This window comes from Ictalurus punctatus, chromosome 11 (assembly GCF_001660625.3).
Source record: "Ictalurus punctatus breed USDA103 chromosome 11, Coco_2.0, whole genome shotgun sequence".
NCBI classification, from domain to species: Eukaryota; Metazoa; Chordata; class Actinopteri; order Siluriformes; family Ictaluridae; genus Ictalurus; species Ictalurus punctatus.
In genome coordinates this window covers 24,915,737-24,934,835 of record NC_030426.2, presented here as the reverse complement: position 1 = coordinate 24,934,835, position 19,099 = coordinate 24,915,737, and the positions used below count along the sequence as shown (strand labels likewise).

The 19,099-nt window shown below is 41.4% G+C and overlaps 1 protein-coding gene across 2 annotated transcripts; it reads left to right on the top strand.

The window, feature by feature from the left end:
- Positions 1–2,024: 2,024 nt before the first annotated feature.
- On the top strand, positions 2,025–18,152 carry uroc1 (urocanate hydratase 1). 2 transcript variants are annotated; one of them, XM_017479915.3, is made up of 19 exons: positions 2,026–2,214; positions 3,341–3,471; positions 5,521–5,614; positions 6,000–6,059; positions 7,557–7,685; positions 7,771–7,832; positions 7,967–8,033; positions 8,642–8,785; positions 9,170–9,258; positions 10,517–10,579; positions 10,654–10,833; positions 11,428–11,525; positions 11,692–11,764; positions 15,406–15,595; positions 15,688–15,786; positions 16,184–16,283; positions 16,399–16,480; positions 17,231–17,330; positions 17,857–18,152. In XM_017479915.3, exons 1-19 carry the CDS (start codon positions 2,089–2,091, stop codon positions 17,995–17,997), a joined length of 2,028 nt encoding a protein of 675 aa, XP_017335404.1. In that variant the 5' UTR covers positions 2,026–2,088; the 3' UTR covers positions 17,998–18,152. The 2 variants fall into 2 exon arrangements, with proteins under 2 accessions (XP_047014324.1, XP_017335404.1); XM_047158368.2 differs by lacking the exons at positions 3,341–3,471; positions 5,521–5,614; positions 6,000–6,059 and having other exon boundaries at positions 2,025–2,214.
- The last annotated feature ends 947 nt before the right edge of the window (positions 18,153–19,099 follow it).

Below are 19,099 nucleotides of genomic sequence, written 5' to 3'. Positions count from 1 at the left end.
TTCTGTTCTCTCTCTCCCTTAAAGGTTCCCTGATCAGAAAGGGGTCCGAGTGTAATTTTACAGTTTACCATATGAGCAATAATCATGAATGATAATGAGCAGTAATTGGAGTTTGCCGCCGTGATCATAAAGACGCGCACCAATGACAGCAGAGCTTCCACCTGAGCCGCAGCCGTGCCGTCACGGTGTAGTCCTGTTGGCGTTCCTGGGATACGTTTCGGATCCGGCGCGTGCCTGAAAGCATTTAGTGAAGATGGAGGAAGTGAGATTTTATGAAAATAATCAGCAAGAGTTACTCGAAGAAAAACACTCATTGGCCAAAATGAAACAAACTTTGAGAATGGTTTAGAGCAGTGCATTTCAACGTGGGGGCCGCCAGGGGGCGCCCGGTGGGCCTTAACAATTTGGTGTGGGAAAAATAAATTCTCATTCAGACAACCCCACACACACACACAATCAATTCCTAATGTAAAGCTGTAAGATGTAATTATTAATATAAAATGATATATTAAAATAATAATAATTATTAATATTCAGAAGTCTGTATTTTTAATGTGTTTTTAAGACATTTGCAAAAGGGGGGGCCTCGGTCAAATGTTAACGCCATTTGGGGGGCCTCGCCATGGAAAAGTTTGGGAGCCCCTGGTTTAGAGAAATAAGTCATTTGAGTGCCAAAAGAGTCGACTCTTACTGGTGAGCTGAGTCAATTGATCTGACTCGCTGGAACTCCCATCACTACTCCCCCATCATCATCATCATCAACATGACTGTCAATCTGTTTGCAATAGATGACATTTTCAGTCCCATTTTCTGCCTGCCAGAGGATTTTCGTCATGTGATTATAAATTTGACTGTTCGCTGGTTTCTCTGCCAAACCCTGCACAATATTAACCTGTAAAACCGGCTGCTTTATTTCATTCTCCTGTGACCTGCACCGCAGTCTGAAGCGTGTATGTTCGGTTTACTTTGGAATCCCTATACAGCCGAATGCATCGTGATTAATAATGACAGGTAAGATCGTAAATTTGACTTTCATCTGGAATATCATCGTTATAGGCTGGAGAAGGATGTTGTGTTTAAGTGTGGGGATAGAATCAGGTTTAAAGAGTCAAAGGGCAAGTTTAGGAACGCAGTGAGAGATTCTAAACAGCTGTACTCTGAGACACAACGGCAGCAGTTCTCAGCCGATGACTCTGCTTCTGTCTGGAAAGGGCTCGGACAGATCACAAACTGCAAACCTAGAGCCCTCTACTCTGCTAACGACTTGCATCTGACCAACACCCTTTGAAAGACGTCGGGAAAGTCCTGATACCATCTGAGGTGTTCATATCTGCACACTTCACCGGCTCCCTCCCCCTCCTCCCCAACCACAAGTACGACACTCTCCATCCTGAGAGAGACAGAACCCCGGTAAAGCAGCTGGACCAGACTCCACCCTGAAGTACTTGCTGATCAGCTGTCTCCAGCGTTTACAGAGATCTTTAACACCTCACTGGAGATATGCCACGCGCCAGCCTGCTTCAAGACCTCCACTATCATCCCGTTCCCCAAAAAACCCAGGATCACAGGACTTAACGACTAAAGACCTGCCGCTCTGACATATGTGGTAATGAAGTCCTTTGAGCGCCTCGTGCCGTCCCACCTCAAACCCATCACAGACCCTCTTCAGTTTGCCTCCAGTACACCAATTCCTTGTACATGTAAACCACGGTACTTGGCAATAAAGGTGATTCTGATGATTTATTTATTTATTTATTTATTTATTTATTCCACTGCTTCTGCATGTGATAATGAAGTCCTTGAGTCTCGAATGACCTTTCCAATACAAGGTGACATGGGCTGTAATGAGGGGTCTGTGGGGGTTTTTTTTTTGCCGCATCGGTTTATCTTTAATCAATGATTACCTCGGGAACGTACCCTCGGTTTCTGATTAGATACAATCAGAGGTCAGAGCGTCCGACCGGCCAATAGTGTGAAGGGGAGGACTAGGAGGGAGAACCCCGGACGTGTTTATCTCTTTTTTTTTTTTAAGTCCGTATTGTACCACAGCTGCTCTCTGATTCCCTCTCAGCTCTACTTGCGGGTGCGATGACGAGTTTAAAGGAGCTTTGTAGAGGGTTACCTCTCGACCCGCTTCCGACCAACCGTGGCAGAGACCCAGATGTGCCTCATGCACCTGTCCGTACACCGAACCTCACCGCCGAGGAGAAACGAGTGAGTCATTCAATCGTTGACTGTTTTCCCTTTAATATACAGTAAATGTGTGATAAATGTGTACTGCGAATATAGAAGCGTATGTAGACCGGTTTAAGACGTTGTGCCTGTAAAATAGAGTTCGGTTCAATTCATCAATGGACGATGTATTTAATCTCTGGTTGTACTGTCGGTAATGTGACTGCCTCCATCACTAATCAGAGTGAACACGGTGCAGATCCCGAAAATGCTTTCGGAATTAGGAACCGTGCAGTGGGCTTAGGGTCCAAAGGACAGGACTCTGGGGCCTGCTTTCAAAATGTTCTAGTGTATTTGCAGCTCTGTCAATAATTATAGAAGATAAGAGTTGTAGTGTAGGGAAGGGGGGGGGTGGGGGGATTTCTTCAAACTCGGTGCAAAATGTCCGAACGCACTAGAGATTCCGACTCGGAGCATCTCACACCTTTTACAGTGTATTGCCGAGGTAACCGGATGCAGTTATATCATGCAGAATGGACAGATACGGATATGAATTACGGAGTGCAGTGTGTTTTTTTTAGGGTTTTTTTTTCCTCCAGGGCATGTGGTTGAGAAGGTCACATGGACGGGAGGTTTTTCCCGTCCACAGTGCATTCACAACGGTCATTCATTCATCTTTAGTGACTGCCTGGTCAGCAGTGCGGGGGTTTAAATTAGGCTGCTTACAGCGGGGGATACAAGTATCGGACGTGTCGACATTTTTTTCCGTAAATATATTTCCAATGAGGTTATTCACATGAAATTTTCACCAGACGTCGGTATTAACTCAAGAAATCCGGAAATATAAAGAATTCACAACGTTGAAGTCCGTAAATGAAAGTTATGTGTAATAAAGTGGAATGACACGGGAAAAAAGTACTGAACACGCTGTGTCTGATACAGTGTGCAGGTACAAACAAAAGTAATAACTGAATTGGATATTTAAAAAAAAAAAAAAAAAAAAAAAAAGAACTGTCTTGTGCACAAAAAAATGGACGAATAAACGATCGATATTAGGCCATGTCCACGTCAAATACAGACACGTCGGCCATAGCGGATAACGGGTTTTGTAACGTAATGGTTATCATGTAACACTGATCTGTCTCTTTCTGTTTACTCTCTGACCCAGCTTGCTCTGAGGAATGCTTTGAGATATTTTCCTCCGGCTCTTCATGAGAGTCTGGCTCCCGAATTTGCCGAGGAGCTCACGCAGTATGGACACATTTACATGTATCGGTTCTGCCCTACCCTACGCATGAGGTACACGCGCTGATTCATCTCCTCAGCTGTAAAGTAAACAGGTTTTCTGTTCTTTACTCAGTGCATGAAACATGTCTGCGTTATTGTCCATACAAACACACATCCACTACGTACCGTACACGACGGACGCAGTGGAGTGTTCCTTTAACTGATGCTTTGTGTGAGCTTTTGGATAAATTCATTTGATGCAGAACGTTAAGTGGTTGAATATAGTGTCTAACAATTCAAGAACATTAACTTAAAAGTGAATTTTCAATAAACCACTTCCATTTCTTTCTCTTTTTTTTTTTGGGGTACTTTGTGTTACATATGTTGTAACGCAACATTGGGTGTCTGAAAGGCGAGATATAAATCGACTACATAATAATAATACAAGGAAACTAATTAACTAAACAAACAAATAAATAAATAGGAATAATACATATATTGTATTGGTTCTATGTGTATTGACATGATTACGGGGCCAAGCACTGAGGTTGTGTAGGGACCCTATAGTCTTCTTCTTCTTCTTCTTCTTCTTCTTCTTCTTCGTGGGGTCCAAGCACCAAAGGTTGGGAGTTTTCTTCTTCTTCTTCTTCTTCTTCTTCTTCTTCTTCCTCTTCTTCTTCCTCTTCTTCTTCTTCTTGTTCTTCTTGTTCTTCGTGGGGTCCAAGCACCAAAGGTTGGGAGTTTTCTTCTTATTATTATTCTCCTTCTTCTTCTTCTTCTTCTTCTTCTTCTTCTTCTTCTTCTCCTTCTTCTACTTGGGGTCCAAGCACCAAAGATTGGGAGTTTTCCTCTTCTTCTTCTTCTTCTTCTTCTTCTTCTTGTTCTTGTTCTTGTTCTTCTTGGGGTCCAAGCACCAAAGATTGGGAGTTTTCTTCTTCTTCTTCTTCTTCTTCTTCTTGGGGTCCAAGCACAGATGGTTGGGAGTTTTCCCCTTCTTCTTCTTCTTGTTCTTCTTGTTCTTGTTCTTCTTGGGGTCCAAGCACCAAAGATTGGGAGTTTTCTTCTACTTCTTGTTCTTCTTGTTCTTCTTCTTGTTCTTCGTGGGCTCCAAGCACAGATGGTTGGGAGTTTCCCCCTTCTTCTTCTTCTTCTTCTTCTTCTTCTTCTTCTTCTTCTTCTTCCTTTTATTATTATTAGTAGTCCAAGTGCCAACGGTGCTGAAACCCTATTGTTTTATGTTCCGATTCTTAATCTTATTATTTACGTGGTTATTATGGTATTGTTTTCATTAGGATTGTTGTTGTTCTTCTTCTACTCTGTTAAATCTGACCGTGTAGACCAAACCATAGGTCCTACAGACATGAACCTTCATCAGTAGGTAGTACTCCCTCCCACTACTCAAGCAAGAGAGTGAACCCAACTGGCCTAATGGTGGCGCTATAGAGAAGCGTTAACCTGTCCTGGATCTAATTTCTAACATGCTTTAGAAAGAAAAAACCGTCTGTCGGCTAGTTTCTCCATTTGAAACATTTTTTTCGTCCCAGAATTGTTTCCCATTTCTAGTTGGAACAGTGCTCATCATCTCTGCCATCTTTTCCTTAAAAGGCAGCTCATGAGGAATTGAGGAATACACGATCGAGGTTGGTCAGCGGAAGTTAACGCGAAGGCTCGTCAGTGTTTATGGAATTGCAGTTTGCCTCGCCGACAATGGACTGGCATCCATCTCATTCGGGGTGTACTTCCAGGATAGACTCCAGAGCCACAATGACCCTGACCGACACGGTTTCTAGCTAAGCAGTCCCCAGTAGGGCCCGAATGAATCCAGGAATTTTTAAATATGAAAGGAATAAAACACTGAGCAGGCGGTTACAGGAAATGAATCACCGACGGGCTGGTGTGAAGACAAAGTGGAGTTACTCTTTACATGCTGACGCTGATTATTTTCCTAGAAATGTTCCATTCCTTTTATTCCGAAAGCAATTGTTAGCATTTTAATTCGTTAACGACAGACACATTGTACTTCTCATCAGTTTATATTTACATCTAACGTTGTGGAGCGAACGATTGAATGGATTCGAGTCATTTGGTATTGAAACCATTCTGTTTGTCCGTGTGTCGCAGGGCGTATCCTATCGATCAGTACCCCTGTAAGACCAGACACGCAGCAGCCATCATGCACATGATCATGAATAACCTGGATCCTTCTGTAGCACAGGTATTCAAAACTAACATTTATTAAGTTGCACTCATTTCAATGTAATACTTCATTACCCATGCCACCAGATGTACTAGTGCACATCATCTACATCAGATGTATGGTATGTATGGAGACTGATGAATGTCTCTTTACAGAGAACGTCTCCATATCGAGAATCGAGCGCTTTAAAAGATATCATCAAACATAGTACATTATGTCGAGCGTCCACCGTACATGTCACTGTGTCACTGACAAAAACCCTACTATGGAAGACCTACTGCACCCAAATATATAAATCTGTTACAGGATATTTTGCTGTGTAAATTAGTGCTTTGTCCTGTAGTCACGTGATCTATTCTGTAATCTGAATCAGCCACTCATTCACATCTGTGTCACGTCTCAGTTTCCACAGGAGCTTGTCACCTACGGAGGAAACGGACAAGTGTTAAGCAACTGGGCTCAGGTAATGTCTCTGTACACTAACTACATTAACTCCAAAGTTAACGCGCGCTAACTTCCCTATTCTGTGCACGAGCTAACAGACTAGCGAGGACAGGTTAAGGCTGTTCTTCTGATCTGAAAAGCAGTGTTCGCTTCTACATCAGGCCATCACTGGCTCTCAGGTATCACACGGAAACATGAGACATTGAGCAGACCCAGCTGGTGTAAATGGGCTAGGAGGCAAATGTCTTAGGAAGCAATAAGAGAAGCAATAAGAGAAGCAAGGCTGGGGCTGATTTTTTGTTAAACACAGTGTCCACGATCGCACAATCCCGGCAACAAGCAAAAGGAAATCCAATGCGAAAAGGGGAAAAGCAGAACGCAGACTAACAAACAGCGAGGGCGTGCACTTAGTGTCACGTTCATGAGTCTTTTATAGTGCATACAAATGAGGAAGAGTTGAGAAGTCGTGGAAGAGCTCCCTCTGGTGGCTTAGCGGAGAACTGCCTATGATGGATGAGACGAGCTGTCTATCTGCATCGAAGTGTGTTGAATAGATATGAGATTTTAGCCCTCTAGTCTAATATCATCACCACCAGCCGTCACTGCATATGAGCCAATCAGTCTACTTTGTGGTCTTATGCAGGTTGGTGCAAATGTTTGCACGCCCTTAGAAGAATTTATACTGACTAACCTTTTAGTCTGTTGTGTTTTATAGTTCCTGTATTATTTCAAGTTAAAAAAAAAAAAAATCGGTCAAATAATGTGTATTCAGATATTAAAACAGACCGTACAGGATCTCGCAGAGTTTTTTTCGTGGCCAAGAATGCTCGATTTTGCTGCGGCTTTTTTCAAAACTTGCGATACAAATTTTCGAGTTGGTTATAACGTTTTTAAAGTTTGTTTTTTTTTTGCGGAAAATCACACGAATTACATGAAATCGCGATCGGACGGAATTCTTTAGCGGTGACGTTTCTCGGTAAACGAGACGTTTTGGCTGTACTCATGTTCGACGCACGTGAACCGAAGAGGGCTTCGGGTGAATGCGAGTCGTGATGACGTCACGTGACGCCTCTCGGACCGAATCTGCGGAGAATCCGTGGTCGTCTTGAAAAATCGCAAGCTCCTCCGGAGCAAAATCACAAACAATCCAGGAGGGACTGGGAAACGGATGGGGCGGTTGTGGATCAGGTGGTAGAGCGGGTTGTGCACTAATCGTAGGGTCGGCGCTTCGATTCCCGGCCCACGTGACTCCACATACAGTAGTGTCCTTGGGCGAGACACTGAACCCTGAGTCGCTCCCGATGGCAAGTTATTAAAGAATAGTCAAAACATCAGTTCAAAAACTTCCAACCCCTATTCTGATGAACTTGTATCATCAACTAATGCCTTTATAACTACATCTAGCCACTTTTATATCCTCTTGGATCCTCTCTGTTCTAAAATGTGAGATTTTGGCCTGTGGGTGACTGTTGAAATGTTTTATTCTGTGTGTGTGTGTGTGTGTGTGTGTGTGTAGTTCTGGCTGGTGTGTCATTACCTAAGCACTATGACTGAAGAGCAGACTCTGGTGATGTACAGTGGTCACCCACTCGGCCTGTTTCCCAGCCTGCCCTCATCCCCACGCTGCGTCATCACTAACGGCATGGTAACACACACACACACACACACACACACACTCTTCACCTTACTCGGACTCTCACCGTTTGATTTTGACCATCGTTGTTTTGCAGGTCATCCCGAACTATTCCTCCAGGGAGAGCTATGAGAAGATGTTTGCTCTGGGAAACACCATGTGAGATACGTTCGCACTGGTCCATGTGTCTCACCACTATCCTCCTGACTGTAGAATTACACATTAATTATTAATCACGCATAAACTATTAGTAAAGGCTTATTTCAGTGTTTGCGGTGTGTGTGTGTGGTCAGGTATGGACAGATGACTGCAGGAAGTTATTGCTACATTGGTCCTCAGGGCATCGTTCATGGCACCATGGTAACAAACAGATCACGCAGCTTATTATTGTTCTTCCCTTCAAAGTCAAATGAATTGTCTACGCGATCGGCGTAAATGGTTCTTATATTGTTTAAAGATCTTTTATTATTATTATTATTATTATTATTATTATTATTATTATAATTTTTTTCATTTAGTACTGCCCTTCAGAAGCTACCTAAGATATTAACATGTTTCCCAGAAGACAAAATAATAACATTTTACACAGTATGTATTCGGTATATTAACTCCGATCTGTGCTTGTCGCCACGGTTACATTTAAATTGCTTACGCAAGATCAGACACGTCAACTTACACCTGTGATTACGATTAAGTCAGATATACTGATTAATAGGTATATATTAATGGGCTCGTTCTAATATGTTATCGTTTCTATAGTAACAGCTAATACTAAGACGCAAGCTTCCATGGAGGCTACAGCACATCCCATTCCTCGAGCTTTCATTTGAATTTACGATTTATGAGCCATTTATTTATGATTTATGACTCTTTTAAGGTCAGTGTGCATGAGTGCAAAGCTCTGAAACAGAATAACCTTTAACCTATGACTGATTTCGGTTTTGTCTGTGTTTCCCCGCGGTGTGTAGCTGACCGTGTTGAACGCAGGACGGCGTTACCTCGGCACGAGTGACCTGAGAGGTCGTGTGTTCGTGTCCTCCGGTTTAGGCGGTATGAGTGGAGCCCAGGCGAAAGCTGCGGTCATCGCCGGCTGTATCGGCGTTATCGCAGAGGTCAGACATTGATCAGACATTCCCAAGAGATCTGACTCGTACAGCTCAGCAGAAGGATCCTGGTCGTGTGCACGTCGTTTTCCTTTACGGATGAGTTGGACCCTTTCACGTCCAATATTTCATTCGAGCACGTAATGGAGCGGATTCAGTGCCACTCTGACCACTACAGCGCTCGGGCAGTGCTGGAAATGAGTGACATTCTTAAAATGAAATCATGCGGTCTAAAACCGGCTTTAGTGACGGGAACACACTAAAGGAGAACGTTGGTTTTTCATTAACAAGAGCGAGAAACGTTGATCTAAATGCCTTTAAAAAAAAAAAAGCCTTCAGAGTACTCCATCATCTGGAGAAGATATCTAACGCGACGTGTGTTTTTTCCTGAAGGTGGATGAAGCTCCTCTGAAGAAGAGGCATGAGCAGGGCTGGGTGATGGAGGTCACGAAGGACCTCGACTGCTGCGTCCAGCGCATCAGGTTCCACTCGCACCACGCACAATACTCCACTTGTATACACGGTCTCACAACCATCATCTCTTCTATTATGCAAACATACACCAAACGTCCTCTCACATAGCTTCATATAAAAAAAATAAATAAATAAAAACACAACTCCAGGAGTTTTAATCTAATCTCAACCGACTGCATCTGCATCTGGGTCACTATCAAGACAAAACTGTACTGAGAAAAACACCTGTATACTAAAAACAAGTTCAGTTGTGTTTAATACGACTCTAACGACTGTATAACACACATCGAACACTACAGTCGTTACTGGATTGGAACACTGAAGGAATGAAGATGATACAGATCTGAAAGCTCACCGAAGCCAAGGGAGTGTAATTGGCCGTGCTGTCTGGGTGGGAGGGGCATACTCTCTCTCCAGTGTCGCTCATAGGAACACTAGCCAATCGTGTGAGCTCATGTATGCGGAAGACTGTAGACAGCAGTTTGTCCTGAGAGTGTTTCGCGTCCCTGTGATCCCGCCATGTCTTAGAGGAAGCACGGGTTAGCCTTCATGCTTCACCTAATGGCTGGGTGTGAATTTGCAATTGACCAGATCTGCATATCCTTCCATCTGAAAAAGTAGTTCCGTCGTTGAACGGATAAACCGTACAGATTTTGTGCTTTATTTACAAACACTCTCGACTAAAGAATTCCTGCCGCTGCCCTGTGTGTATAGAGTTTGCACGTTCTCCCCGTGCTGCGGGGGTTTCCTCCGGGTACTCCGGTTTCCTCCCCCAGTCCAAACACATGCACGGTAGGCTGATTGGCGTGTCCGTAGTATATCAATGTGTGTGTGATTGTGCCCTGAGATGGATTGGCACCCTGTCCAGTGTGTACCCCGCCCTGTCCCCGATGCTCCCTGGGATATTCTCCAGGTTCCCTGTGGCCCTGTAGGATATATATATATATATATATATATATATATAAGCGGTATAGAAAATGGATGGATGGATGGATAGAAGTCAAAGGGCATTTTTTTTAACGCCTGGCTTTTATATGTAAAATTAGTAAGCCATTACACTGGAACAATAAAAGTGCGAGGATGAGACGGGCCTGAGAGAAAGCCGTCCTTATTCATGGTGTAATTAAACACAGGAGAGAAATGAAACATGCTGCCGGTATTTATGAGATGAAACACCGTCTACAACGTCTGACGAGTTCCCGAGTGTGAACACTACTCGTATAATGAGTGTGTGATGTGCGACTCAGCTTTTTTTTTTCCTCGCAGGGAGGCTAGGAGATCCAAGATGGCCCTGAGTTTGGGTTACCATGGCAACATTGTGGCATTGTGGTGAGTGTTAATTAATGGTCAGGTGCTGACCGTGTATGTGTCCGTGTGTTTGACCTGTGTGTGTGTGTGTTTAGGGAGCGTCTGTGGCAGGAGTACGAGCGCACAGGAGAATTGCTGGTGGATTTGGGTTCTGATCAGACGTCACTGCACAACCCGTTCAGTGGTGGTTATTACCCGGTCCAGCTCAGCTTTACGCAGGCCAACCAGCTCATGAACACCGACCCTCAGAGATTCAGAGCCACCGTACATGAAAGGTACACACACTTATACACACCACCCAGGAGAGCTGGTATTTTCTGGCTTGTCTGATTGGAGCAGATTTTGTACTGCTTGAATGGCCAAATATAGACTTTTTAAACATCTAATTCACATATTCACCTTTATGTGCTTTTCAGATCAGGTTTCTGATCTCAGTCTGACAAGTCAAATCAGATGTAGTGTTGGTCATCATTCTATAAAGAAATAACCGTTCTGTTCCCAGCTGTTTTTTAGCGGATAATCCAGGGGACTGATTAGATTCCACTGCACGTGGCTCAAACCGAATTTCTTATAAAACACTGGGGGGAAAAAAAAGAGAAAAGAATTGAATTATAGTATGATTCGCTGGTAAGAATCCCACTTAATAACAACGCAGAATGATGGAAAAGATGTGCAAGGAACATGCAGATTTTTAAATGAAATGCAGCTACGGTGAGATCTGTTTACACGTGATTCGCAAATGAGGAAATAAAGTGTGAAGAATTCCATAAAGTCGTTACGTACTATAACAGAATGAAGAAACTGGTCAGAAATCGGTGTGAAACTTGCTGCAGTGTTAACTCTGAACCCTGCTGCTGTTCTCTCTGAAGTCTCGGTAGACACGTCGCGGCCATTAATAAGCTCTCGGAGAAGGGAATGTTCTTCTGGGATTACGGCAATGCCTTTCTACTGGAGGCCAAACGAGCAGGTGAGTGTTATTACATGGTATTACAGAGTTTCCGGAATATGAGTCACCTCTTCTTTCTTTCTTTCTTTCTTTCTTTCTTTCTTTCTTTCTTTCTTTCTTTCTTTCTTTCTTTATCTGGATGTCTGTAAAGCTGCTTTGTGCCAATGTCTGTTGTTTTATGTGACAGGTGCTGAGGTAGAGAAGACTGGAGGAGGTGCTACAGAGTTTAAATATCCTTCATATGTCCAGCATATAATGGGGTGAATCACTAACATAGACACATTCATTAACACACCAGTGCAGCGTGGTGCAGGTACTAACCTAAATCCAGAACCATCAGTACTCTGGTCAAGTCTGATTCCTGTTATAGAACCCTCCTACTACTTCTACTATTAGTACTACTACTCCTACTTTTACTACTAATATGATTACTACTACTAGTATTATTACTATTACTACTACTTTTACTACTACTACTACTACTACTAGTATTATTATTACTACTACTACTACTACTACTTTTAATACTACTACTATTACTACAACTACTTTCACCACTACTACGATAACTACTACTTTTACTACTACTAAGATTACTACTACTACTACTTTTACTACTACTACTACTAATAATAATACTTTTATACTTTTACTACTACTCCTACTTTTAATACTACTACGATTACTACTACTACTACTACTATTACTACTACTAGTGTTATTACTACTACTACTACCACTACTACTACTACTACTACTACTAGTGTTATTATTACTACTACTACTACTTTTAATACTACTACGATTACTACTACTACTACTACTACTACTATTACTACTACTAGTAGTGTTATTATTACTACTACCACTACTACTACTACTACTACTACTAGTGTTATTATTACTACTACTACTACTACTACTACTTTTAATACTACTACGATTACTACTACTACTACTACTACTACTACTATTACTACTACTACTAGTGTTATTATTACTACTACTACTACTCCTACTTTTAATACTACTACTATTACTACTACTACTAGTGTTATTATTACTACTACTACTACTAGTGTTATTATTTCTACTACTACTACTACAAGTGTTATTATTACTACTCCTACTACTACTCCTACTTTTAATACTAATACGATTACTACTAGTAGTATTATTACTATTACTACTACTACTACTACAACTACTACGATTACTACTACTACTACTACTACTACTACTAGTGTTATTATTACTACTACTACCACTACTACTAGTGTTATTATTACTACTACTACTGCTACTACTCCTACTTTTAATACTACTACTATTACTACTACTACTAGTGTTATTACTACTACTACTACTACTACTTTTAATACTACTACGATTACTACTACTACTACTACTACTACTATTACTACTACTACTAGTGTTATTATTATTACTACTACTACTACCACTACTACTACTACTACTACTAGTGTTATTACCACTACTACTACTCCTACTCCTACTTTTAATACTACTACGATTACTACTACTACTAGTGTTATTATTACTACTACTACTACTACTACTACTACTACTTTTAATACTACTACAATTACTACTACTACTACTTGTATTATTACTACTCCTACTACTATTCCTACTTTTAATACTAATACGACTACTACTACTACTACTACTATTATTACTATTACTACTACTACTACTACAACTACTACTACGATTACTACTACTACTACTTTTAATACTACTACTATTACTACAACTACTTTCACCACTACTACGATAACTACTACTTTTACTACTACTAAGATTACTACTACTACTACTTTTACTACTACTACTACTAATAATAATACTTTTATACTTTTACTACTACTCCTACTTTTAATACTACTACGATTACTACTACTACTACTAGTGTTATTATTACTACTACTACTACTACTTTTAATACTACTACGATTACTACTACTACTACTATTACTACTACTAGTGTTATTACTACTACTACTACCACTACTACTACTACTACTGCTATTACTACTACTAGTGTTATTACTACTACTAGTACCACTACTACTACTACTACTACTTTTAATACTACTACGATTACTACTACTACTAGTGTTATAACTACTACTACTACTACTACTACTTTTAATACTACTACGATTACTACTACTACTACTACTATTACTACTACTAGTGTTATTACTACTACTACTACCACTACTACTACTACTATTACTACTACTAGTGTTATTACTACTACTACTACCACTACTACTACTACTACTACTAGTGTTATTATTACTACTACTACTACTTTTAATACTAATACGATTACTACTAGTAGTATTATTACTATTACTACTACTACTACTACAACTACTACGATTACTACTACTACTACTACTACTACTACTACTAATAATACTACTACTATTACTACTACTACTAGTGTTATTATTACTACTACTACTGCTACTACTCCTACTTTTAATACTACTACGATTACTACTACTACTACTACTACTACTACTACTATTACTACTACTACTAGTGTTATTATTACTACTACTACTACTACTACTACTACTTTTAATACTACTACAATTACTACTACTACTACTTGTATTATTACTACTCCTACTACTATTCCTACTTTTAATACTAATACGATTACTACTACTACTACTATTATTACTATTACTACTACTACTACTTTTAATACTACTACTATTACTACAACTACTTTCACCACTACTACGATAACTACTACTTTTACTACTACTACGATCACTACTACTACTACTACTAATAATACTTTTATACTTTTACTACTACTACGATTACTACTACTAGTAGTGTTATTATTACTATTACTACTACTACTACTACTACTACAATTACTACTACTACTACTGCTACTACTACCACTACTTTTACTACTACTCCTACTTTTAATACTACTACGATTACTGCTACTACTTTCACCACTACTACGATAACTACTACTACTACTACTACTAATAATACTTTTATACTTTTCCTACGATTACTACTACTACTATTACTACCACTAGTACTACTACTCCTATTACTGATACTACAATTATTACTACTACTAGAACTGCTGCTGCTACTTCTTGTACTACTACCGCCACTACTATCACTACAACTATATCACTACTGCTACTATTATTAATTCTTCTTCTAGTTCTACAACTGCTACTTTTACTACTACTGCTATTACTACTATTATTACTGCTACTACTATTATCTCCTCTACTACTACTACATTAAATCCTTTATGATAGGGAAACTCTCAGTTGCAGGGTTCTGTGTAGAAATTCCCTAAAATATAAAACTGTTAAGAGTTCTGGTAACACTTTACTATAAGGTGCACAAATAGGCATATATTTAATACTTAACTGATGCTTGGATTGTGCTGTTACAGGAAAATAATCAACAACAGGCTGGTTTGATGGAGCCGAGTTACTATTAACACCACAGAGTTGATTATTTTCCAATAACGGCATGTCCCGAAACGTTCTTCTAATACAGCAGAATGACACGTCATACTTCTTATCCATTTATAGTTACATGTTATGGAACATCACTTACATTATACCAGTTAGTGATGTATGGTTATTTATGGATTCCTTTGGGTTTATGTGAAGACACATAAAGCATCTGAGAAAAGGAACCTCCTGGACGTTTCATTGTTCTCAAGAGGAATTTAATCTGCTTCTTACTAAATTCAGACAATAACAGAATAAGGTCAGAATGTTACCAAAGCATGCCACGTTGTCTGATGGAAACGCAGCATTATTGTCACGCATAAACAGACTTGCTGAGTCTGATCTTTGTCCTCTGTGTGTAGCGATATCTTCTCTCTGGGTTTCGGGCCGTTCCGCTGGGTCTGTACCTCGGGAAACCCCGCTGATCTGGCGCAGACCGATGACATCGCCACTACTGTGCTGGAAGAGATCAGCGCCACTGTGACCGAGCGAGTTCGACAACAGTACATTGACAACATTCGCTGGATCCGTGAGGCTGGAAAACACAACATGGTAGAGTGAACGATACTGTACACACACACACACACACACACACACTCACCTTAATAAATGACGGTGTAAGTGTGGATTATTCCTCGGTGCAGGTGGTGGGCTCTCAGGCTCGTATTCTCTACTCAGACCAGAGAGGAAGAGTGTCCATCGCTTTGGCCATAAACCAGGCCATCGCAAAAGGCAGAGTCACGGTAAAGCTCAACACACACGCGCGCACACTCGCCTGAATGAGTGATTATACAGCTTAGGATAATAATGCGTAAGTATTCACCCCTTTGACCTTTGTCACAGTTTGTAGCGTTACAACATGAAAAGAAAGAAGAAAAAAAAACGCAGACATTTGTTCGTTGAGGAAGTAAATCCCTGATCTCCAGAACTTGATAACCTTGAAAGGTCCTTGATCTTCATGAAGCAGTCTGTTCTCTTCATAACAGACCCGAACAAACTGCATCATGACATACACTTCCAGTGAGGTCCATTTCAGTTCCAGATTGTATCACTAGAAAATGTAGGAGGGAAGGTGGCGGGGGGGTGAATACTTATGCAACTCACTGTAAGTGACATTACATTGAGGTTCTGTCTCTTCAGGCTCCTGTAGTGATCAGCAGAGATCATCATGATGTCAGTGGCACTGACAGCCCCTTCAGAGAGACCTCCAATATATACGATGGGTCTGCTTTCTGTGCAGGTACACACTGAAAGTCACTCTCTCTCTCACACACACACACACACACACACACACACACACACACACACACACACAAGACAAACTCCTCTCGAATGTGCGTGCTTGTGTTTTGTAGATATGGCTGTGCAGAACGTTATCGGTGACGCTTTCCGTGGTGCCACGTGGGTCGCTTTGCATAACGGAGGCGGTGTTGGATGGTACACACATACCACATTGTATTCTGTTATCCATTAACTCCGATAGATTACACGGGCTTGTTTCTGACTGTATCATTTATTGCCGATAACATCAGATAAAGTTCTCCAAAATGCAGTATTTAACCGCACAAGGCTGTTTCGCACTGGAAAAGTGCCGTACTTTAAAAATGTCACTTAGATCGTTAGATTTGTTATTAATAATATTTCAACAAAATTGCGTTTATGTCTCGGTATTTCGCCTAACGACGGCTGTTTACGTGCACGTCAGTATTCCGATATCGATCCGAATTTGGCGAGATTCGAATTAGTATTGGTGTAAACGCTTCGATACAATCCGATCGCCCGGTTCAAATTAAGACGATAACCTGATTGCCCAGATTCCTGGAATATTCCTGTTTTAATCCGAAATGTGTTGCATCATTCAGAAAATTCACTGAAAAGACATCTATGCGCACGCTCGGTTCGCAATGCATTGTGGGTGCTAACTGACGCTCAGCAGTCGGCTAGGTATTTAAGAATGGAAACTCCGAAGCGATATTCGGATGCCTTTACGCATATAAACGTCATATTCAGAATACGACTGCAATCCGATATATAGACCTTAATCCGAATATGATGTGCATGTAAACGTAGCTAATGTCTAAGGAAGATGAAGTAATTGAGTTGGGGCTTTGACCCTTACCCTTACAGTACGTTGGATAAATTAGGATGAAAAATATTGATAATCTGTTGATTTTTAACTTGATGCAGGGGCGAGGTAATGAACGGAGGCTTTGGATTGGTTCTGGATGGTTCTGAGGAGGCTGGAAAGAGAGCCCGGATGATGCTGAACTGGGACGTCTCTAACGGGGTAAGTGAATTTCTGATGTCCAGTCTGGAAGAATACGCACTGGAGTCCATATATGAAGTGCAATTATGAAGTGCAAAATAAGGCAACAAAGGCGCTGTACAGCTGCGCAGCTGAAGAAACGCATAACGGATGAATGGGGGAAAATTCCGCTCGCCAAACTCAACCAACTGGTGTCTTCACTCAGCGTCCGAACGCTTAATAAGTGTCATGAAAAGAAAACGTGATGATACACAGCGCGAAACAGTCGCCTGTCCCAACTTTTTTGCCGTGTGTTCCAGTCATCAGATTTGAAATGAGTGTATATTTTCCAAAATAAAATCAACTCGCAAAGTAAAACGTCAAATGACGTGTCAATGATGTGTTTTCCATACAGTTCGGCGTGAATCGAATTTCCACACGACTCTTTTTGATTGTTTTTTTTTGTTTGTTTTTTTTGCGCATTTTCGATACTGTCCCAACTTTTTCGGGAGTTAGGGCTGTACACTCGTGTAATTTAGTCGTGCTGTTGCTGTATGTTTTCGTGTAGGTGGCTCGGAGGTGCTGGTCTGGAAATTCCAATGCGTATGAGACGATTCGGCTTACCATGGAGGATCATGGAGACCTGAGAGTGACCATGCCTTATCGTGTGCAGGAGGAACATCTGCTGGACCGTACCCTGCAGGGATAGAGCTACACCGTAGAGTCGGCCTTCGTTTCACTTCCCTAATGGTGTTTAACCTCACAGACGACTTACCCTGCACGTTTCTCACCATTGGAATTGATCAGACGTACTTATCTAAACCCCTGAATGTGGCTGCCAATAAACGCTGGAATGTCAGTAAACGTTTACGCCTCGTGTGTATTTGCTGTCCACTTTACTCATGGATGAAATACGAATTGAAAAACACCTGAACCAAGCTCCATTTATGATCAAATCAAAAAATTAGCCCAGGCGATCTGCACACTGTAACCGTAGCGACGCGCAAGTTCTAGCTCGAATCAGCTAGGTAATTATCCTAGCTCGCTCTCTACGTAAGATTTTATCACTCATGCATTGTAGGCTGATTGGCATCTCTAAGTCGTCTGAATGGGTGTGTGTGAGTTTGTGAACCGCGATGGATTGGTACCCCGTCCATCCAGGGTGTCCCCCGCCTTGCTCCCGAGTCCCCTGGGGTATTCTCCAGGCTTCCTCCGGAGCTGTGTAGGATAATCGGTACAGATCGTGGATGGATGTACCAGCTCCCTAGGTCAGTAGGTCCTGAATCAGTATATCATGTATATGAGTTGGGGCACTGGTAAGGACCATGGCTCACGACACACATTAGGACACCGATAACTCGATTTTCTGGCAACATGACTACGGACTCGCGTCGTAAAACGTCACCTAAAATTAAAAACGCAAGAGGTTTTATACAGTATGTCATACAAAGTGGTTAGCGTAATCACACACATTTCTGTCATAATATGTCAAGCAGGATCGCGGGCAAGCTAATTAAACACTTAAAAGTCGCTAGACTCAAACAAACAAAGCGTATGTCGAACGTCAAATCAAATCAAGTAATCATTTGAGAGCTACAACGACAACAACGAGCGACTTATATTTGTAGACGAAGCTGGCTCGGGGTTCGTCCCGCGTTTTGTTTGGAGCCGAGAGGCTTCAGGAGACACGGGGGAACGCCGTGAGCGTCTGCGTTCTCTGGTTTTTACGGTGCATTGTGGGATTTTTCAGGGCGCGAACGTTCCAGTGCACTGGAAGGATTCTGCGATCGAGACAGCCCTCAAAATGGCCG

Coding starts and splice junctions, on each gene's coding strand:
- uroc1 (XM_017479915.3), top strand. CDS start 2,089: ATGACGAGTTTAAAGGAGCTTTGTAGAGGGTTACCTCTCGACCCGCTT. Junction 7,833..7,966: donor TTTGCTCTGGGAAACACCAT/GTGAGATACGTT, acceptor GTGTGTGGTCAG/GTATGGACAGATGACTGCAG. Junction 11,526..11,691: donor ACTGGAGGCCAAACGAGCAG/GTGAGTGTTATT, acceptor TTTATGTGACAG/GTGCTGAGGTAGAGAAGACT.